At 40.9% G+C, this 23,073-nt stretch overlaps 1 protein-coding gene across 1 annotated transcript; it reads right to left on the bottom strand.

Annotated features, from left to right (window-relative positions):
- Positions 1-445: 445 nt before the first annotated feature.
- Positions 446-5,443, bottom strand: LOC122229330 (mitochondrial import inner membrane translocase subunit Tim9-like). The gene is made up of 4 exons (XM_042954375.1): positions 5,421-5,443; positions 891-952; positions 658-789; positions 446-588 (listed from the first exon to the last, which is right to left on the bottom strand). The coding sequence occupies exons 1-4, from the start codon at positions 5,441-5,443 to the stop codon at positions 446-448; spliced, it is 360 nt and encodes a 119-aa protein (XP_042810309.1).
- Positions 5,444-23,073: the final 17,630 nt, after the last annotated feature.

The following is a 23,073-nucleotide window of genomic DNA, read 5'->3' as shown; positions in this document are numbered from 1 at the left end:
CTTGGGCTCCAGGGACCCAAAGCGTCTCAGTTTGTTCTACATGTCAAGTATTCCCCCCTCACGTACAACAATCTGATTTCTGACCCCCGGGGCTATTGAATTTGTAGTCTTGAAACTCCTAGTCACCACCAGTTGATAGATCCAATGGTGATTTTCCAGCTGTCTTCTCCCTGCCTTTCTGCAATATTTGAAAAAAAAATTAACGGCCCCTCTTTCAATGAAACTGCTATATATACATATTTGTTGAAGAAACTATTAGAAATGATTTTTCTACTAAAGTGACCAAGCTGCTGAATCTTAGGGCCTCCATAAATGTTGCATCTTATTATTTTCATTGAAAAATAAGGCATTCTATCTGATTACTTCTGGTAAATAGCAATTTTGTGTCTCCAGTGGTTTCAATTTTCCAAGCAGTCATGAGAGTTTAACATGGTGGCTGCTGCTTTCAGGGGATTCTGTCAGATGAATCCTCATTTCTAGAGTAACTGCTGATGGCAAGAGTCCATTCATGAGGACTTCTCTGTCGTGGCTGGCCAAGGAGTCCTGCTTTGGCCACTGAGGCTTCATCCCCCCGAATATGATTTTCCTGGGGTCTCACGGATATTCTTTGTGTCATTTAGAAATATTTCTGTAAGCAGTGTTCTGAATAGGTGGTACCTTCAGGTTTTATTTCTCTTGTGAAGTCCAAAAAACAAGTTTCTGTAAGTTTATTGGAGGTCCCAGGAAATCCCCACAATTGTTTTATCTGATCAGATTCTGGTATTTGTGCAACCACGTCCTTCAGGTATGCTTATTAGTCACCTTTTCCGATGTAGAGGTTTCCTTTTTCTTCTGGAAAAGCAGTTTTCCAACCTTGGCTTGGATGCCTCCAGCGAAGCCTGATTTCTTACTCCAGCACAGGCTCTTGCATCTGATACCAGTGAGTGGCTGGGGGCCGCGCTTCCGGTTGAGTCTGGGGGCAGGGGGGGCAGGGTCAAAGCAAGTGCCACAAGCTGCTAGATGGAGGAGCTGCCTTACATATATTTTTTTAAATCAACAATATTGAGAGATAATTTATATTTAATAAAATGTACCTGTTTTAAGCATGTGGTTGGTTGAGTTTTGACCAATACATATACATACTCCTATAACCACCGCCGCAATCAAGCCATAGAACGTTTCCATCATTCCAAAAGATCCCAAGGCAACCACACGAATTTCATATCAATATAATCAATCCTACAATAGGCATTCTTTTATGTCAACTTCTTTTGCTCAATGTGATGTCCTTGAGATTTATCCACGTTGTTGTACGTATCAGGTCTATTTCCTTGTATCGCTGGATAGTATCCAATTGGATTGAGGAGCTGCAATTTCCTTTTCCATTTATTTGTCTAGGCATTTGGGTTGTTTTCAGGTTTAATAGTTATGAATAAAGTTTCTATGCACATTAATATACAAATACTTGAGTGGATATTTGTTATCATTTTGGGGGGAGTAAATGTGTAGGAGTGGAAGTGTTGCATTACGTAGTAAGTACATGTTTAAGGATCTGCCAAGCTGTTTTTCCAAAGCAGTTGTATTCTCAGTAGCAATATATAAGAGTTCTAGTTCTCCATTTTCCATCATTCATTTTAGCCATTGTGGTGTGTGTGTAGGCAGTCTCATTGTGATTTTAATTTGCTATTCTCTAAGGATCGATCAAATTAAGAATCTCGTTTGTGCTTATTTTCCATTCCTACATCTTACATCTTCTCTTGTGAAGTAGCTATTGAAATAGTTTACCCACTACTTTAAAAATATATATATTTATGTTTATTTTACTTTTGAGAGAGAGAGAAACAGTGCAAGTGGGGGACAGGCAGAGAGAGAGAGGGAGACCCAGGATCTGAAGCAGGCTCCAGGCTCTAAGCTGTCAGCACAGAGCCCCACAAGGGGCTCAAACCCACAAACCCGAGAGGTCATGACCTGAGCCGAAGTCAGCGCTCAACAGATTGAGCCACCCAGGTGCCCCTATTTTACACACTTCTAACATTTTCTCAGTATTAAGTTGTGGGAATTCCTTGTATGTACTGGACAGTGGTTCTTTGCCAGATATATTCATTACAAATATTTTCTGCCAACGTGTGAGTTGCCTTCTCATTTACTCAACATCTTAACAGAGCAGAAAGTTTTAATGACGAGGCCCAATTTATCAGGTTTTCCTTTTGTGATTTGCATTTTGTGTGTCCTGTCTGATGTTGCCGACTCCAAGACTGAGAAGATTTTCTTCTATAAAAGTGTCTTCCACTTAACCTTACGGCTCCTTTACTTGGTTATATTGGAGCCTGCTAACTTACTTCCTTGTGGTCTGTTTCCTTTCCAACTCCTCTTTTTCTATTTCCTAACCAAGTACATTTCTAGGCTTTCTCTTTCTTTGATTACCCAATAATGTATATTCAATCAAAGAAAATTTAGAAAACAAAGGAAGCACCGTAAATCACAATAATAACAGCACCAATTTTCAGTGCAGGACCTACCATACGCTAGCTGTATTATGGTGGAACGCAATGGTTATGAGAGCAAGCCTGGAAGTGTGGCTGGCTGGGTTGGAATTCTATTTCTACCACCTTTTACTTGCATGGTCTTGGGTAGTGTTTCACTTGGTGAGAATTTACAAGATCCAATAGTGTTTGCGGTACGGTTCTTGGTAGCAAAAGACACAAAGCAAAAGTGTCAGGAAACAGACGTATATCTTCGAGGCACAAGCTTCCAAAGCTGTTCCTCATCTAAGGACACACAGGATGTCTTTTCCCTCTAGCAGAGAAGCACAGGGACATGTATGGAATGTCCCTGCCCCAGGAAACCTCTTTGAGTCTCAGGGTCCAAGACCTTTAAGTGGGGGCTGATTGCATAGGCAGATCTCGCTACCAATCTGCCATGGCAACCGAAACTCAGGACCCAACAGTGAAACCAGGTGCACATCATCAGTCTTGACACTAATTCAAAACAACATGACAAGCTAGTAGAACACGGTTCGTTGCTCCAGGTGTATATACAAAATCATTAATCAACACAAAGAACTCTCCAGGGCCACCATTCCCAGGGGCTAGCCAAGGGTCAATCATGATTCCCTTAGAAACAGCCAGGAGCTGGCAACCATACGTGCTTTTTCATTCATGCTCTCTTCAGAAGTAACCTCTCTAAAGCCTTCCTTTTCCTCATCTGTAAAATGGGAATATAAATGGAATTCCTTCATAGGGTGGTTGTGAGAATTAAATGAGATGATACACATAAAGCTTTCAGCATTAATTTTTGGTACACAGTTATTGCTCAATAGCTATTACTTACTTTTATAGCTATTACTTACTATTATTAATAGTAAGCATTTTCCTCCTGTGTCACATAAGGATAACAGTACCTGTTTCATCAGGTGGTCATGAGGATAAGATGCAGGTCTAGTAAAAAGCTTAACACAGGGTTTGGCTTTTAAATCCCTACTAATCTCGGTGCCCCCTATAAACTGCATTATCCAGAAGAAACCATGATTAACATGTTGTCATATAAGCATTCCATTTGCCTTATTAACAATTAATTTGCACTGCTTTTTCAATAAAGCAGTGAAAAAATTCACACCTTTTTCAAAGCAGACACAGAATTGTCTCCTAAATGGATGATGACAGCAAGATCTGTGACAACTGCAATGTCTGAAGTGCCCGGGAGGCCACAGCAAATGCTGCAAGGTATACAGCTGTTGTAGCTGCATAAAGCAGGGCCATCAGTCAGCACCCCCCTCCTCCCTGGGGCCAGGCAAGGCTGTGTGCTTCTAAGATTGGGATTTGTGAACATGTGCCCCCTTAGCTTCATTCTTTCATCCAACAAATCATTCTTGTCTTCTGTGTAGCAAACGGGACTCCAGGCACCGTGGAGCAAGACCCACAGGGTCCCTGCTCTGTGTCTCCTGCGTTTCCCTTATTCCATGTGAGCACACTCTTTTCAAATGAAGTGCCTTTTTATTACCCATGGTGTTCTAGGAATTTACTCATGATGGATAAAGCTGGAAATGAATGAATGACTCTGGTCTTTTCGTAATTTTTCTCTTACGAAGTTGAGGTCTTACTGTATTCAACGTTTTGTAATTTTCCCCCACCACACTCAGTCTCAATCATAAGTAGTTTTCCATGTCGTTAAAATTCTTTCATAAATTTTTAGTTAATTTTGCTGCAGCAGATCAGGGACTCCTTGGATTTAGTGGTATCCTCTTGATCGGTGGTTTTCCATCTTTTTGGACTGCAATCCACAGGAAGAAATATGTTATATATTGTGACCATGTACACACACACACACACACCTGAAACAGAAGTTGCACAAAACAGTACTTACCCTTATTACATACTATGCACTATGATATATTTCTTTTTATCCCATTTAATGTCTTATTTTCAAAAAATGTTGGTCTAGGGGCGCCTGGGTGGCTCAGTCAGTTAAGAGTCCGACTTCTGCTCAGGTCATGATCTCATGGTTTGTGGGTTCAAGCCCTCATCAGGCTCTGTGCTGACAACTCAGAGCCTGGAGGCTGCTTCAGATTCTGTGTCTCCCTCTCTGTCTGCTCCTTCCCCACTCGCACTCTCTCTCTCTCAAAAATAAATAAACATTTAAAAAATGCTTCAAAAAATGTTGGTCTAATATGCCAGGGGAAATGGGTTACTGCTATTAATGTTCTTGGGCTCCCAAAGTTGGATAAACAAGGGCTGGTACTTCTCTTTCTCCTCTTTCCTCCCACACTCCATCTGTCTCAGTTGGTTTTCCCTAGAAGTAGAGCCTGAAGTAAGGGTTGGGATGCAGGTTATTTATTTAGGAATTGATTCAGGGAACAGTGCTGAACTGAGAAGAAGGAAAGGGCAAAACAAGGTGTATCATGGAGCTAGTTGTTGCTGAGGGCAACCAGGGCTCGGGCTCACTGGAGAACCTCTAGGGAAATTGGTAGAATGCCCTCGGAATGGTTCCTCCAAAGGACGGGAGGCTGGGACGTTTATCCACCAGCTTCCATACTTTGCTATGTAAGCATGTTCAATACACCTCCCCACCTGGCTGCAGAAAAATGGAGAGAAAAAGATGAACGCCTGGATGTGGACATCATGCAAAGAAGTCTCCGTGTAGACTCTGCTGAACATGAGTGAGCCAGGACCATGTGATTCCGAGCACAAAAACCAGCTGCTGCTTCCTCTGAGCAGAAATGCTCTCCAACCTGTTCATCATAGCTTCTTCCTCTCTAGGCAGCAGGGTCTTGCTGCCATGCAGACAGGCAGAACCTAAAGAAATGACTCCTCAAGGCTTGGCTCTTGACACAGAAACAATAACAGAAAAAGCTGTCTTTCTCAACAGAGCTGTTTTCTTGCTGTGGGCTCAGACAAAAATCTAATTTCAGTTGAAGCTAGAAATATCTTCTAGATCAGGGATACCTTCCTATTCCATTCATGTCCATCATTGCTTCAGTGGTGGGGGATTTAGGAACAAGAAAATAACTCTAAAACAAGTTCCAAAATGTTCTTTTTCTTGCTTTAATCATGATTTGTAAGTATTTGTAATATAGGATGGATATTCTGTAATATATTTATTTATAAACTTTCCCGGGGCTCCAAGGTGGCTCAGACGGTTGAAGCCTCTGACTCTTGACTTCAGTTCAGATCATGATCTCAGTGTGTGAGTTTGAGCCCCTGTCAGGCTCTGTGCTGACAGCGAGGAGCCTGCTTGGGATCTCCTCTCTCCGTCTGTCTCCACAACTCGTGCACGCACGCGCACACATGCACGAGCTCTCTCAAAAAATAAATAAGTAAACATTAAAAAAAAAAAAACTTTCCTAATGGAAATTTAGTTTGTTTTCATTCTTTCAGTATCAAAGATAATGTAGCAAACATCATCATGCATAATCCCTTGTCTGAGTCTAATATTATACCAAGAGAGGTCAAAGTAGAAATAGAGAGTTAAAGAGCATGAAAACTGTAAAAGCTTTTGATCTGTGTTGACCCATTGCTTTCCAAAAAGTGTAGATTTAACCGCTTTACATTCTCCCCTGTCATGTGGGTGTACTAGGCAATCTCAGAAACATCTTTTTTTTAATCACAATGTTGAGAATTTAGAAAGCATAGTAAAATGTAAATCATAGCAATAATAAATAATCCACAATCCTAAGACAGCCACTGTTAACATTTTAATATATTTTATAGTCTTTTCCATTCATATAAAATGTATACATATAATCTAAGAACAAAATAGGACATACTACATATAAGATTTTGTATTCTGGCTTTCTCATTTAATATTTTATTCCATTTTCCAGAAAGATATTTTTAAATGGTTGCAAAATGTTTCATCTGTGTCAGTTAGGAATTGTGTTTGGCTTCTCTGAACAGAGTTTGACTAGCATAAACATAGAAGGGTTTATTTTTCTCATATAATGAGACATCTGGAAGGAGGCAGTTGCTGGCTTTGTTACAGTGGTTCAAGGATGTCAGAATTGCAGTCACTACAATTCTCTTGGCTTTTCTGTCATGGTCCCCAAATGGCTACTGGAGCTTGAGCCATCATATCAGTGATCAAGACAGCTGGGTCCAGGCAGACATCCAGGCACTTGGAAGTCTCACCCAAGGATTTCTGCTTCTATCTTATTGGCCGCCCGTATCTGCAAGGAAGGCTGTAAAATGTAGTATTTTTAGCTAAGCACATTGCTGGCCACAATAATATAGGGGCTTGTTAATAACAAAGAAGAGGAGAATAGAAATTGGGCAGCCAGCTGTCTCTGCCACAGCATCATATGGGCACCGTGTTTTATTTAACCAATTTCCTATGGGAAAGTATTTCATTTTTTTCCCCCAGTTTTCACCTTTATATCTTTATCTTTCACCATTTTCACCATAATATCTTTATATCTTTATATCTTTTATTATTTCCTTATGATAAATTCCCAGATGGAATTAATAAATCAAATCATGGGATGCAAAACTTCTTTTTAGAAAAGTTCTACCAATTTGTACTCTCACCAGCAACATATAAAACTGTTGGGCAGTCTTTCTGAGAGTCATTCATTGAATACTTGCTTTCTGTCCAACTCCAGATGGTCCCTTGTGATTCTTTTTTGAATATTAATATCATTCACAAATGTTAGAAAAAGCAATCAATCCTTAAATAGAATATGTCAAAATGGCAATTGCTAAGCACTATGCCTTTTATTTAATTATATATATAGCAGAAGGAAATGTCCTTGGAGAATGAGCCTGCAAGGTGACAGACACATTTTAGACTTGTATGTTCTTGTATTTTGATTTTTGAAGAAGTCCCTGAGATGGTTTTGATACCAATAATGACACAGGGGCACAGGAGAAAGGATGATGAGGACAAGACCCATTTAAGAACCTATCAAGAAATCTAAATCAATTTAGAATCTTTAAAGTTTAATATTAGAAGCTATTATGGAAGATATGAATCTTAACACAACCATAGCCGTTCTGCAAGCCAGTGCAATTTTGGAGAAGTTTTGAAGTCCCATCTATTGAGTTGCAGTCTAACGGAACTGATGTTAGCAGAAATAGCACATGCCCACATTACTGAGCTGGTTTCCTCCACAGTCCCAAGCAAGAGCCAAAATGTGAGATATTTAGAGGCATCTACAGTTAATATGTTCTCAAAAATTCATACTTTGAATAAATCTCTGGTAAATTAAATTGAAATGTAAATGTATTGTGGGACTCAGAATAACTCATAGTAGCCCCCATTCAGCTAATGTAGCAAAATTAAAAAGTGATTGCAGCAACTCCTTTTGTGAAGATCACTTTTTAAATAAGAATGATCATCTGCTAATTCATGTTTGGGGAGAGGTTTTGTACTTCAGATTTCTTTAAGCAAGGCAGGGCTTTAAGTTCCTTCAAAGTGTCCATAGTTTTTAGCCTTCCTTGATCAAGGAAAGATGAAAACCAATGAAAAAAATGATATTTGCATGTGTATTCTTAGAATTTATAGTCTGTGTTTTAATTTTTTTTAATGTTTATTGTTTGAGAGAGAGAGAGAGAGACAGAGATGGTGTGAGTGGAGGGAGGGGCAGAGAGAGAGGGAGACACAGAATCCGAGGCAGGCTCCAGGCTCCGAGCTGTCAGCACAGAGCCTGTCACGGGGCTCAAACTCACGAACTGTGAGATCATGACCTGAGACGAAGTTGGATGCTTAACTGACTGAGCCACCCAGGTGCCCCTGTAGTCTGTGTTTTAAATAGTGCTATGCACAGCCTCATCTAAGTTGCCAGAACATTGCACACATTGTTATCTCATGTGTAACATAGCTCAAAGTTTTCGAGTAGATTTTGCAGGCCGCGTCTTGAACCCAGGGAGTGGCAGCCATCATTCTTTCAGGACGGAGGAGACTAACAATGCAGAGCTGCTTCCTGCCTCCCTGGGGCACAGTCTGGGTGTTTAAAACTAGACTGGGCACATTGTAGGAGGTCAATAAATACCTGGTGAATTTTTTGTAATATGGTACAACCGAATGTAATTTATCTCTAAGTGACTTTTCTTCTTCTTTGCTTTCCTGTATTTTTCTGTATTTTATGAATGTCCTTCCAGGCATAGCTGGAACATTTGTAATCAGGTAAAAGAAAACAAATATGTTTTCTTATAGCTATGTATATAGCTGTGTTTCGGATCATGGTTCCTAGGACATTGTTTTAAATGTTTATTTTTTTTTTTTTTTTGAAAGAGAGTGAGTGCAGGGAGGAGCAGAGAGAGAGGAGAGAGAGAATCCCAAGCAGGCTCTATGCTGACAGGGCAGAGCCAGATGTAATCCCACCAACCATGAGATCATGACCTGAGCCAAAATCAAGAGTGGGACACTTAACTGAGCTCCCCAGGTGCTTCAGTTGCTAGGACATTTTTGCTAACTTTTATGAATTCCAAGAGGTAGATTACATCATATCATAGTAAACTAAACATCTTTATTAAATATATTTGGAAATTTTATGTTTTAAAGTAGACAGGAGCTTGGAATTCATGTTTTATTTCACAACATATATGTGATAAACAGAGACTGATGGAAAATTAGTAAATGAATTGTCAGTTGAACTGTAATTCTTTGCTTGAACTTAGTTTTCAAAACCATCCATGGGTGACAGCAATGTGTGAATTCTACCATCTTGAGTTTTATGCTAATACTTTATTTATATAATTAACAATTCAGAGCACCAGATTTGTGGGTTTTGTATTTGTGATTTTACTATTTCTTAAGCATTTACTTTTATTTCACCAATACTTAAGTAAATTATATGGAAAAAATGTGATAAATTCTCTTAGTAAATGAAATATACTGCATATGGTTTAAACATTTTAAATTCATTTAAAATTTAATTAGTATATATGCTACCATAGCACTCCATCACTTTTGTTGCCATTATTTTAATCATTTTTTATTTATTGTTGTTATTAGCTACCATTTTTTGTATACCAACTATGTGTCAGGCAGTATATTAGTTGTTTCCATATAATAACTAACATAGCTACTATGAGAACTCTGTGACATGCTTATTATTATTTCCATCTTAAGACACTGAGGCAGAAAGATAGTCACCTACCCAGTATTGCACAGCTGATTGTTGAAAGGGCAATGCAGAATTTGAACCCAAACCCATATATCTCCTAATTTATATTTTAATCACAGTTCTGTCTCCCAAGTGATTTCCCATATCTGCTTTCCCACTTAATAGCAAGGACCGTGTCTCACTCTATCTCTGGTTTCTGGCACACAGGGAGGACTCAGTAAGTATTGAAATGAACCAAACTGAGATTTGAACTTCAGTTTCTACGTTAAGGGAAAACAGCGATGATTTTTTTAAAAGGCCCTACAAAACCATTCCTTCACAAGTAATTTGCAGTTGTAGCTGCCTTGATTTTATTCCTGCTGAAAGCTAGTTAAGAACCAATTTTATACCCCTATAGAAAAGAACAACAACAACAACAACAAAGGATAACAATGACTCCTTTTTTTTTAAGTTTATATATTTTGAGAGAGAGAGAGAGTGGGGAAGGGGTAGAGAGAGGGAGAAAAGAGAATCCCAAGCAGGCTCCACACTGTCAGCACTCTCAGTGCAGAGCCCAACATGGGGCTTGAACCCAAGAACCATGAGCTCGTGACCTGAGCAGAGATCAAGAGTCGGACGTTTAACCAACTGAGCCACCCAGGCTCCCCACAAAGACTCTTAACGTATATGAAAAGACGTTCAACTTTACTAACAGTAAAATAAATGTAGATTAAAATGACAGACAAAATTTCACAATTATCATATTGCCAAAGAGTAAAAACTTTAGCAACATACTTTGTTAGATGAGGTTGTAAGATAACAGGATACTCTCATATATTGTTGGTGGAAATACAAAATGATAAACCCACATGGAAATAAATTTGTGAAAATTTAGCAGAATACCTATTTGCCCTTTGACCCACAAATCCAACTTTCAAGAATTTACCTTAGGAGCCTCTTAGCTTCAGTTGTATCCTTTAGTACCTGCTCTGTGATCATAGACCGGACTCAAGCATTTCTCCTTAACAGATGTTAAGCTTTGTCAGTAGAGGGCGCTAGAAGGATACTGCAGGAGGAAGGGGGGTTATTTGTGGTTCCCGGGTGCTGCATTTTTTAAAAAATTTACTCCTGCTGTATAGTCAGTGGTGTGCAATGTATATGGGGACAGGGGTCAAGGTGATGGAATCAGGTGGTAACCAGAGTACCCGGGTCCTTAGTGACCTCCTAGCCCCAGCCAAGGCCTTGTGACTGGCTCCTTGCAGACCTCCTGGTGGGGACACTAAGTGTGGCACTGGGAACCCAGTGGGCTCTGCCATTCAGTAGGCTGCAACAGTACATACCTTCTCCAACTAGGTTTCAACCTCACTGGAAGGATTCCTCTTCCAATATTGACTTTCCTTGGGTCCTCTCCCTTAGCCCTAGGGCATTCTTTACAACAGGAGTTGTAAACTATGGTCTGTAGGCCAAATACAGCTCACCATCTGTTTTATAAATAAACTTTTGTTGGAACACAGCCATGTCCATTTGTTTATGTATTGTCTCTACAATGTTGAATGGTTGTGCCACTAACAGTACAGTCTACAAAGCCTAAAATGTTTACGGTCTCTTTATAGAAAAAGTTTGGGGGGTGCCTGGGTGGTTCAGTCGGTTAAACATCTGACTTTTGACTTTGGCTCAGGTCATAATCTCACAGTTTGAGCCCCGAGTTGGGCTCTGTGCTGACAGCACACAGAGCCTGCTTGGGATTCTCTCTCTCCCCCTCTCTTTCTGTTCCTCCCCCACTCGTGCTCTCTCTCTCAAAATAAATAAACATTTTTAAAAAAGAAAGAAAAAAGTTTGCCAATCCTACTTTTTTTTTTAAAGTTTTACTTTAAACTTTAGTTAGTTAACATACAGTGTAATATTAATTTCAGGTATAGAATTTAGTGATTCATCACTTACAACACCCAGTGCTCATCACTTACAACACCCAGTGCTCATCATAACGAGTGTCCTCCTTAACACCCATCACCCATTTAACCCATCTCCCCACCCGCCTCCTCTCCAGCAACCCTCAGTTTGTTCTCTATAGTTAAGACTGTATTTTATGGTTTGCCTTTCTCTCTTTTTTCCCCTTATGCTTATCTTTTTTGTTTCTTAAATTCCAATATGAGTGAAATCATATAGTATTTTTCTTTCTATTTGCTTAGCATAACACACTCTAGCTCCATCCATGTTGTTTGCAAATGGCAAGATTTCATTCTTTTTATGGCTAAATAATATTCCATTATATATATATATATATATATATATATATACTACTTCCTTATCCATTACTCAGTTGATAGATATTTGGACTCTCTCCATAATTTGGCTATTTTTGGTGATGCTACTGTAAACATCAGGGTGCGTGTACCCTTTCAAATCTGTATTTTTGTATTCTTGGATAAATACCTAGTGGTGCAATTGCTGGGTCATATGGTGGTTCTATTTTCAACTTTTTGAGAAACCTCCATACTGTTTCCCAGAGGAGTCGCACCAGTTTGCATTCCCACCAACAGTATAAGAGGGTTCCCCTTTCTCTGCATCCTCACCAACACCTGTTGTTTCCTGTGTTGTTAATTTTAGCCATTGTGACAGGTGTGAGGTGATATCTCATTGCAGTTTTGATTTGTATTTCCCTGATGATGACTGATGTTGAGCATCTTTTCATGTGTCTGTTAGCCAACTGGACGTCTTCTTTGGTAAAATGTCTATTAATGTCTTCTGCCCATTTTTTAACTGGATTATTTGTCTTTTGGGTGATGAGTTTGATAAGTCCCCTATAGATTTTGGATACTAATCCTTTATCAGATATGTCATTTGCAAATATCTTCTTCCATTCAGTAGGTTGCCTTTTACTTTTGTTGATTGTTTCCTTCACTGTGTAAAAGCTTTTTATCTCGATGAAGTCCCATAGTTTATTTTTGCTTTTGTTTCTGTTGCCTCAGAGACATATCTAGTAAGAAGTTGCCGCAGCTGAGGTCAGAGAGGTTGCTGCCTGTGGTGTCTTCTAGGATTTTGATAGTTTCCAGGGTCACATTTAGGTCTTTCATCCATTTTGATTTTATCTTCGTGTATAGTATAAGAAAATGGTCCATTTTCATTCTTTTGCATGTTGCTGTCCACTTTTTCCAATACCATTTGTTGAAGACTATCTTTTTTTCCATTGGACATTCTTTCCTGTTTGTCATAGATGAGTTGGCCATATAGTTGTGGGTCCATTTCTGGATTTTCTATTCTGTTCCATTGATCTATGTGTCTGTGTTTGTGCCCGTATCCTACTGTCTTGATCACTACAGCTTTGTAATATAGCCTGAAGTCCAGAATTGTGATGCCTGCAGCTTTTCTTTTCTTTTTCAAAATTGATTTGGCTATTTGGAGTCTTTTGTGGTTCCATACAAATTTTAGGATTTTTTGTTCTAGCTCTGTGAAAAATGCTGGTGGTATTTTGATAGGGATTACATTAAATGTGTAGATTGCTTTGGGTAATATAGACATCTTAACAATATTTGTTCTTCTAATCCATAAGCGTGGAATGTTTTTACATTTCTTTATGTCTTCTTCAATTTATTTCACAAGTGTTCTATAGTTTTCAGAGTACAGATCTTTTATCTCTTTGGTTAGGCTTACTCCTAGGTATCTTAAGGTTTTTGGTGCAATTGTAAATGGGATCGATTCCTTGATTTCTCTTTCTAGTGCTTCATTATTGGTGTATAAAAGAGCAACTGATTTCTGTACATTGATTTTGTGTCCTGAAACATTACTGAATTCATGTATCAGTTTTAGCAATTTTTTTGGTGGAGTCTTTTGGGTTTTCTATATAGAGTATCATGTTGTCTGAGAATAGTGAAAGTGTGACTCCTTCCTTGTTGACTTGGATGCCTTTTATTTATTTTTTTGTTATGTGATTGCAAGGCTAGGACTTCCAGTGCTATGTTAAATAACAGTTGCCAAACCTACTTTAGAGTTCTCTTTACATCTTTGTTATTCTTCTATCATAGATTAATAATTTTTAGTGTTAAACTTTTCCTATTTAAATTATGGTGTGGTTTCTGTCTCCGGACTGATACTACCTCTAACAACATAAAAATACCTATGCGCAGGTTATTTATTACAGTACTACTTGTAATTGCAAAAAAAAAAAAAAAAGAAAGAAACAAAAAACAAAAAAAAAAACCAAACACACACACACACACACACACAAAACAAAAAATAAAGAATAACCCAAATGCCTTAACATGGAGACTGGTTTGATAAACGATGTTATCCATGCAGTGGAGGGCTCTGAAGATATGAAAACAAAATAGGAGATCTCTATGAATGGGTATGGAGTGACTTTCAGGGTATGCTGTTAACTGGGGGGAAAAAAAGCTCATAAAAGCATACAAAGTAAAAAAAAAAAAAAAAAAAAAAAAAAAAATATATATATATATATATATATATATATATATATATATATATATATATATAAAGTATGCCATATGAGTAAAAAAGCTTATTTCTTAAAAAAGAAACATGAGAAGGATAAAACAGAAATTAATAACATCGGTTACCTACAGATGGTGGGTTGGAATAGAATGAAGGGAACAAGAGAGGAATCAACACTTCTCTGCATTTGCTTTTTGTATAGTTTTGATTTTAAAACCTTGTTAATGTTTTACATATTCAAAATTAAAACAATAAGTATAAGAAAAAAAGAAAATTGAATGCAAACAGAAACCAATTAACAATATTTGAAATTAATGGGATAACCACATGGAAGAGAAAGAAAAGAATTAATTCAAGTAACATTTGAACCAATACTTTAACTAAATATCCTCAGTCCCCCAAAAAATGGTGAAAAAGAAATCTTAAATTCTACTTAATAGAGCTTTTTTAAAATAGATCACGGTTATAGCAATTCTGAAACTATTTTGATGTATTGTCGAATTAAGCAAGCAAGTCATACGTTGATGTGTTAGGAGCCAGAGTTCTCACTGTGAGAGAAAATAAATAGAAATATGAACTGGGAGAAGACTAAAAACAACACCAAGGTATTTGTTGCTTTGGAATGTCTAGAGTAATCCATGTACATAGACAGATACATGGACAGACAGACAGACAGACAAAAGCAATCATGCCTCAACAGCAATGAGCAACCTAGCACCTAGATCATGATTTTTAAATGTCACTATACTAAAAGGAACCAAGGATCTTTGGAAAAATGGCTAATTCCCAGGACTAGAACCAGTAAAATACAAGGTGAGCTGAGTCATTTTGTTATGCCACAAAATAAGGATACGTTCAAAAAGTGTGGGAATCTGTCAAAAGGACATAGGAGCTGGCTTGGAGGGGCTTGTGCAAGTCAAATTGGGACAATATGAGCGTAAGGTAAATATATTACCACTAAACAAATTATCCACTTATAGACAAAAATAAGAGCTAAAATGACAAAACTTCTAGAAGAAAACCTTTAGAAGGAAATCTTTGTGATATTGGAATAAAACAAAGATTTCTCATAGAGGCTATAAAAACCAAATGAGAACTGTATGTGATCCTGGACTAGAAAACAATGCTATAAAAGACATAATTGAGACAACTGGCCAACTGGAATATAGAGTGTTAAGTTCCCTGAATGTGGACATTTTTCTGCGGGAAAAAATGTCTTTGCTATTAGGAGACAGCTACTAACGAAGTTAAGGGGCAAGGGGTCATGGAGTCTGCAATTTTCTTCAAATGTTTCTACTCACACTGCTACCACTACTTTCACTACCACCATTAATAATAATAATAAATACAACAACTGTGGCAAAATGTTAATTGGTCAATCTTGGTGAAGGAGTGTCTGCGGTTCCTTCTCATTGGCTGTTGGCCATACTGTGTGGTTGCCAAATCACATTAATGGTCAGGGGCTCTTGCAGCCAGCCTACACCCCTTGCTGTTTATCAGCTAGCTATGTTGAGAATCCATTCTTTTTTTTTTTTTTTTTTTTTAATGTTTATTTATTTTTGAGACAGAGAGAGACAGAGCATGAACGGGGGAGGGAAAGAGAGAGAGGGAGACACAGAATTGGAAGCAGGCTCCAGGCTCTGAGCCATCAGCCCAGAGCCCGATGCGGGGCTCGAACTCACGGACCGCAAGATCGTGACCTGAGCTGAAGTCGGACCCTTAACTGACTGAGCCACCCAGGCGCCCCAAGAATCCATTCTTTTATTTTCATCTTCTGTGCTGGGCTGAGGTGTCATCCAAATGTCACCATATTTAATCTTCACAAAAAAATCCTGTGAAGTAGAGATTATTTTCTCCATCTACACAGATGAGAACTGAAATTCCAAGAGGTTAAGTGACTTGCTGGACATCATTGTTAGTAAGCTATTGCAGTAACTCCCACCCAGGACCCCAGGCCCGGTGATCATTTCACCTCAGTTCAGGGCTCAGGGGCCCAATATTGGGACCATCGGCAGATGCCAGAGAGTCAGGAAGCAAGACAGAGAGGCCTTTACAAGGTTAGAAGGGAGAACCTTAGAATGCAGCCTCTGTGGGAATTCAGTAATTAGAAAACATTAATAATGTGGGAACAAATGGATATCTAAAGATTTAATGTTCATATTATTACTTCCTCAAATGACCCACAGTTTTATATTTTTTCTGTTAATCAGACTACAGGTTAGCCTGACACATGCATCATTATTATTATTTTCAGGGATACATAACTATCCTTTTGGACCAATTAATATAAATCTGGGTTTCTGTATTTCTGTGTGTGTTTTAAGTTTTTATTTATTTATTTTGAGACAGACAGAGACAGCCCAAGTGGGGGAGGGACAGAGAGAGAGGGAGACAGGATCCAAACCAGGCTCTTCACTGTCAGCATAGAGCCTGATGTAGGGTTTGAACTCATGAACCATGAGATCATGACCTGAGCCAAAGTCAGCGCCACCCAGGAGCCCCTATTATTTTTTTAAATATCAGTAGGATTATTTCTGCTTCCTTCTTTATGTTTCTATATAATAGGAAGTTTAAAAACACACAAATAAGGACACCTAGGTGGTTCAGTGGATTAAGCGTCCGATTCTTGGTTTCAGCTCAGGTCACGATCTCGCAATTTGTTAGATGTAGCCCTGAGTCGGGCTCTGTGCTGACAGTATGGAGCCTGCTTGGGACTCTTTCTCTCCCTTCTCTCTCTGCCCCTCTCACGTTTGCACTCTCTCACTCTCTCTCAAAATAAATAAACAAAAAACCACAAAGAAATATATGTAGATGGTTAAAATATTTAAAATGTTAGGTTTTTAAAGATTATTTCTCCCATTTAAAAGATACGTTTTTAGAACATAGTATAAGACATTCTTTTTTTAAAAAAAAAAAGTTTATTTTTGAGAGAGAAAGAGAGAGAACTGCACACGAGCGGGGTAGGGGTAGAGAGAGAGTGGGGGACAGAGGATCCAAAGCTGGCTCTGTGCTAACAGCACAGAGTTCAACGCAGGTCTGGAACTCACAAACTGCAAGATCATGACCTGAGTTAAAGTCAGATGCTTGGGGCGCCTGGGTGGCGCAGTCGGTTAAGCGTCCGACTTCAGCCAGGTCACGATCTTGCGGTCCGTGAGTTCGAGCCCCGCGTCAGGCTCTGGGCTGATGGCTCGGAGCCTGGAGCCTGTTTCCGATTCTGTGTCTCCCTCTCTCTCTGCCCCTCCCCCGTTCATGCTCTGTCTCTCTCTGTCCCAAAAATAAATAAAAAACGTTGAAAAAAAAAAAAAAGTCAGATGCTTAACTGACTGAGCCACCTAGGCTCCCCATACGACATTCTCTTTTAGTACCTATAGGGAATTTCACTGTAAGGGTGTGGTATGGGTACATGTGTATGAATATGCATATATGTCCATAGATTTGTGGGTATATGTGTTTGTGTGTGTGTGTGTGTGTGTGTGCATTTATGCCTACAACCACTGCCTTCTACTGGTGACTATCTCTTCCAAGAGCTTATAAGCTCCTGGAAGTATAAGGATCCAATATGATGGACTTTCATTTCTGAGTATCTGAGCAAAGGGGCTAGAACTAATGTTTGCTAAGACATCGCATTTATTGGCACTTAGCAAGTTCTTTATAAACGAAGAGCAGTGGCAAAGAGCATAGGCTCAGACTACTTAGGTTCAAATGCTACTTGTTTTATTTACTGTGAGGTCTGGGATGGTTCCTGGAAAAGTTCCTTGGCCTCCCTTGCCTCTGTTTCCTTGTTGTAAATGGAGATACTGTCAGTACCCTCCTGGTTAGGTTCCTTTGCAGTGGAACTGGAGAAAGGTTTGGGAAGCATGTGATTTATTGAGGGAATACTGTCAGGAGACAAGAAGGGAGGGATGTGGGATGGGACAGGACTAAGTCAGGATGTGGTCTCAGCTGGGGTCTAGCTGCAGTCTGATTCACAGGGAGCTCATGAGTTGGACCACAAAGCTAGTCCCACCATAAGGCAAGGAGCTAACTTTTTATGCCGCATGTCCCTTAGTCATTGTCTACTGAAAGTCATCCATGGTTGATATGCAGTCTAATCTCCCAGAGTGGCTCTTGTTAGATGGAAGACCATTCTCTGGAGAAAAAGGAGAGCTGTAAACCTTTAGCAACCCACATTCATGCAGCTGGGAGGTGGGTGTGCACACCTGGTAAAAGGGCTGGGGGGACCAACAGCATCCACCTCAATCACCACCTCATAAGGTCACTATGAGGGTTAAACATGATATTATATATAATGCACAATAATAACATGTTTTGAGTGCCAAAACCAAGCATTGTTCTAAGTCCTTTGCCTTTAGAAAACTGCATAACATATAATAAATCCTCAATGTCAGCTAATTTTATTATTTCATTTAACAGCAGACTTCCTAACACATATTATTTAATAAATGAGGGATGAATCACAGGTGTGGGGAGGTGGTCTTCTCATCTCTTTGATTAGCCTCTCTGCTCCTTACTGTCCTTATTTCCTGAAGGATTATTACAGTGTTTTGGACTCTATATCCTGTGATACTGAATTGCCATGAGATATTTCAGCCATGTTAAGGACTTCCATATTTCTATTTTTATTGATGTGCAAGGGGGTACCTGAATAAATATGGATGAAGTTATGGTAAGAGAACCCAGGAATGTCTGGCCTGCTTGCTAATTATTCCTATCCTCCATGCTGTGATCGTTAAGGAAGCTGGGCAAACAGTGAAAAACGGGAGAGAACAGTCAACCAGCCATTTTCGTAGCATCTGTGCACAATACAATGGGTCGGTCAGAGAAGCAGGTGCATGGAGAGTGCTATCTAGTAAGTGATTTACTATAGGCACCTGTCCTCACACAATATATAGTGGAGGCTGAGTGACCGTCTGTCTGAGGCTGTTAGCTCTGCTTCTGGTGCTGGGCCCAGACATTACAGGGCAGGCCAGTGGGAAGGAAGAGCTGGAATCCACAGGGATGAGCTGGAACCAGGTTGTTTCCCACTGCCTGCAAACTTTGATGATAGAGGTCCTGCAGGAGAAGCTGGTGCCGGTCACAGAGCAAAACAGGCACCTGGCTCAGGAATCAGAGAAGCCGAAGGAGGATCTGGTGGCAGCTGCAGATGCCAGCAAGGTGAGCCCGCATATCTCCCCAGTGGGAGTGGCAGCTCGCTGACCTTCTGAGGATGCAAAGAACAGAGAGGATGTACTGGGTGCTCTACCTCTGCATCTGAATCATGCAGAAAAAGTTTCTGCAGTCCATGTAGACTCAAAAGTATGCAGTGGAGGGAAGTCTGGACAGTTCCAATGGAACACTAATTTCCACACTTGCTGACAATATGAAAATGAGCTCAGGTGAAAAGCCTATGGCCAAAATGGGGCTTTCCGTCTCCCCACCATGTACTTCTAAACCCAAGGGCTGGGAGTCTAAGAAAAGGACCAAGCCAGAGAATAAGAAGGAGTAGAAAGGCCCCAAGTCTACAGCCCCTCTCAGCCACAGGGAGCCAGGGAAACAGAGGAGAAAACTGCTAGGGAGCTCTGAGGGCCAGGCCCTGTCTAACTCTGCTTAACACACTGAGAAGAGCAGTTAAGAAACACAAGCCAGAGTGAGGGGGAACGTGTGCATAAGCCTTGTCTGGAATGTGGACCGGATCACTGATCCTCCTTGCAGAAGGATTTCGTGGGCTCTGAGGAGAGAGAAGGCTGGTGCCCCTTTCCCTACAACACCAAGATGTTTCTAGAGGTATTTTCATGCTTTACAGGAAGGAAATCAGGACTGTTTAAATGGATAGTCGCATGAGTCCAACTGCCAGTGGTTACAGCGATGAGGATGTAACCACAAGACTACACCTGATTTGCAGTGTCACCCTTGTGATTTGTTTCAGAATTTTTCCTGGCTCCAGAGCCCCACCAGGCTCCTGGCCAGGGAGGAAGGTTTCAGAGCCTTCTGGAAGTTACTTGTTAAGAAACACAGAGAAGAAAGGAGTGGAGGTGTATCTCAGGCTGGGCTGGGCTCTGGCAACAATCCCAAACCTCAGTGACTTGAAGCTAGATTTGGAGCCTGTTCATTCTCCTTGTCCTTCACAGGACAGTGGTGAGGGCGCTGCTCCTTAAGGCCTCTCAGGGTCCAGGCTGACAGAGTAGCCACCATCTCAGGATCTCAGGGTTTCTGGGAATGGCGGAAGGTTCCAGCTACGGCCCCCATGTCATCACACCTGCTCCCTGTGCCACCCTGACCTCTCAGTCAGGTATGCCCGCCCACATTCTCTCATCGCACCAGCAGGGTCTCACATCTGCCTTTAAGTGACACTTGTCACTTCTCACCACAATTCCTTGGCTACAGCTGGCCATATGACACCACCTAAGCACACGGAGGGCCATGAGGTGATGTCCTACTGTGTGCCCAGAAAGCCAGAAATATTAGGAGAGAACCATTGACTCCTACAGACATGCAGGAGAGTGGAATTCTGTTCAATCAGGACCTTTGGGGAGTGAGTTACAATGACTAAAGCTATCTGAGAGTCTTGCTCTGTGCCTCATTCTATATGTGGACAATAAATACCCATCTCTAAGGCACTGCTTCTTTAAGACATTCTCTGCATTCAAAGCCTCCTTTGCTCCTCATAACTCACAGGATAAAATCCAAATTCCCTGTGTTGTGTCCATTCCAACTTCTCTGTCTGCACCCACAGGAGGATTCAGACATACCAGGTCATGGTAAGGGGACTAGTGGTGACAAAGACCTTCCCAGGGACTGTAAAAGGAGAAACTGAGGGAGCTCAGTGGATGAAAGTCAGGGGGAAAGACAATGAATGGAAGCTTGGTCTGACACCAGTGCCTGGGTACACTACCATGCCTGTCACTGAGATGGGCAAATGCGAGATTCTTAGGCAGAGGGGCTTACTGCAAAGACCAAAAAGAATTATTTTTACTAAAAATATCTGAAAGTTCAAGGCAGCCTTGTTTTGGGATGTGGGAATATAAGAGGTGGGGAATGAGATTATCTTCCCTTCAGTGGGGAGCCCAGGCAGGCATCTTCACATTGGCACATTATCAAGGTCAGTAGTAGTGTAGGCTGGGACCCAGCTGAGCAGCCTCAGTGCAGTGTGTTTTTGGCAGATATGGGTGGGAGACAGCACTGGGGGCTTTGATAATGAAGGAGCCCTGCTGCCTTGGTAATGGTGGTGAACATCAGAGGCCATGGCTGTACATGTGCCCATGGAAACATAGAGCTGGTAAGGGGAAAATGGGCTTTCCACAAGGCAGCAAGAGAACTGGGTTCCTAGGTACACACAGGGGCTGCTCTGAGATCAGTCGGAAGTAGTTTATTCCTCCATTGAATAGTTATAGACATCTACTGTTTAGATAGTAAACAAAATGGATAGTCCCTGACATCATGGAGCTTACCTTCCAATGGCAGAGACGAAAAAAAAACAAGCAACAACAACAAAAACACCCACCCAATTTAATAAATATATAATTAAAGGGGTGTGGGTGCATAATTCTGGATAATGTATCCAGATAGTGTATCTGGATAGAGAGAGACTTTATATTCTTCAACGTGAATCAGAATAGAATTACATTATCATAATCCTGATTTTTAGTCCAAGGTTATTGCAGCTGGGAGAGCTTCAAGGCCATCTGCAATACTGTCGCAATTCTCATAGACTCCTCAGATCTTGACTGTAAAGGGTGACAAGTCCTCTTAGGTGATAAAGAGGAGTAAGTAGGCTGAGATGAAGCAGGACTGGGCCAGGGGACTAATGCTGCCATCACCAAGGAGGGGATATAAAAGCTGCCGCTACAGTGGCTAAAGAGACATTTGAAATCTCGTCCTAGCCCAGGTACTAGTGTCTAAAGGTCTGCCCAGGTGGATAACTCTGATCACAGTTAATCTCAGTGACAAGTGCCTGGGAGATGTTGGTTGTAAGAGAATCTATCCTGGAAGAAGCAGGCATGCCATTGGCAGGTGCCCATAGGAGTCCAGTAACCTGGAGTGTAGGCAAGTGCTGAAAAGGTTGTCAATGAACGTTCATTCAGTGAATATTTGTCAAGATCCTATTATGTGACAGACTCTGTGCCACTTGCTAGGAATACACTCTCAACGGACACTTTGCTTATGCAGCATATATTCCATGAGGTCTTTGGATTCTAAATCTGGTTGAGAACCATAGCACAAAGTACCAGCCAGGTTTGGTGGTAGAGACTGGTCAGATATCCTGGGGGGCATCTGCAGTTTTATAGGCCCATGGAGAGATGCTGAGGAGTCCATCCAGGTAAAAGGATGAAGGCAGGAGGCAAAGATGGAGTCCTAATACCATCAGATTGGTTTTCATTAACTCAAAGCAAGAATGGGGGTATAATCTGCAGAGGCTGAAAGGCAAGCTATCTATGGCTGAACAGGGTTGGGGGCAGCCAGGGTCCACACAGAGTCCCCGAATATGAAAGCAGCTCAGCCATCACATCCTGTAGCCAGCTGGCAATGAAGAGGAATAGTAGACTCTCTGGCCCCATTGGCTCTGACTTCTTTACTCCCGTTACCAATCCCTTCTCCCCACAAATATATCATGGGCATGTCACTTAGACAGGATGACTGAGTTCTGCTCCTTCTGTTTTGACTCCTGGCTCCCTGTTGAATTTAGCTTGTATTCATTTGTGCGTTCTTTAGGCTTTTGACCACTTGGAGTAAAATTCCTGGTCTGAATATTCTTGGCTCCAAGCTTTCATGGCCACATGTCTGGCCTGCATCCTGGTCAAACCCACATCAGTAACCTTTAAGAAAGGCTTGATCATTTTGCCATGAACCCACGGCTCCAGGGGCAAGCCTGTTGCTATGGCAACGAGGAAGATCTACCAGGCACATGCTGTCACTCTGCTTTGGGACTAGGAGGGCTCAGGGAGGGGAAGACCAGCCTCCTGAGGGAGATAACAACCCTTGTGGGCCAATTACCAGAGGAGAGGGCAAAATGCCTCCCTAACCCTGCCCTAGCAGGCCCTACGGCCTATAGTCACTCCTTCTCCCCGGGCTGCTTCCATTCCTGCCCCTGGGGACATTTGGAGGGAATCCAGAGAAATTGCCAGGTTTCA

The sequence above is a fragment of the Panthera leo genome, chromosome C2 (genome assembly GCF_018350215.1).
Source record: "Panthera leo isolate Ple1 chromosome C2, P.leo_Ple1_pat1.1, whole genome shotgun sequence".
NCBI classification, from domain to species: Eukaryota; Metazoa; Chordata; class Mammalia; order Carnivora; family Felidae; genus Panthera; species Panthera leo.
The sequence above is the reverse complement of the archived record's forward strand: the minus strand, read 5'-3'. Positions and strand labels throughout refer to the sequence as shown.

Coding starts and splice junctions, on each gene's coding strand:
- LOC122229330 (XM_042954375.1), bottom strand. CDS start 5,443: ATGGACATGAATGGAATAGGAAG. Junction 953..5,420: donor GACATGAATGGAATAGGAAG/GTATCCCTGATC, acceptor CCCTGCCCCCAG/ACTCAACCGGAAGCGCGGCC. Junction 589..657: donor AAGAGAAATAAAACCTGAAG/GTACCACCTATT, acceptor CCGTGAGACCCC/AGGAAAATCATATTCGGGGG.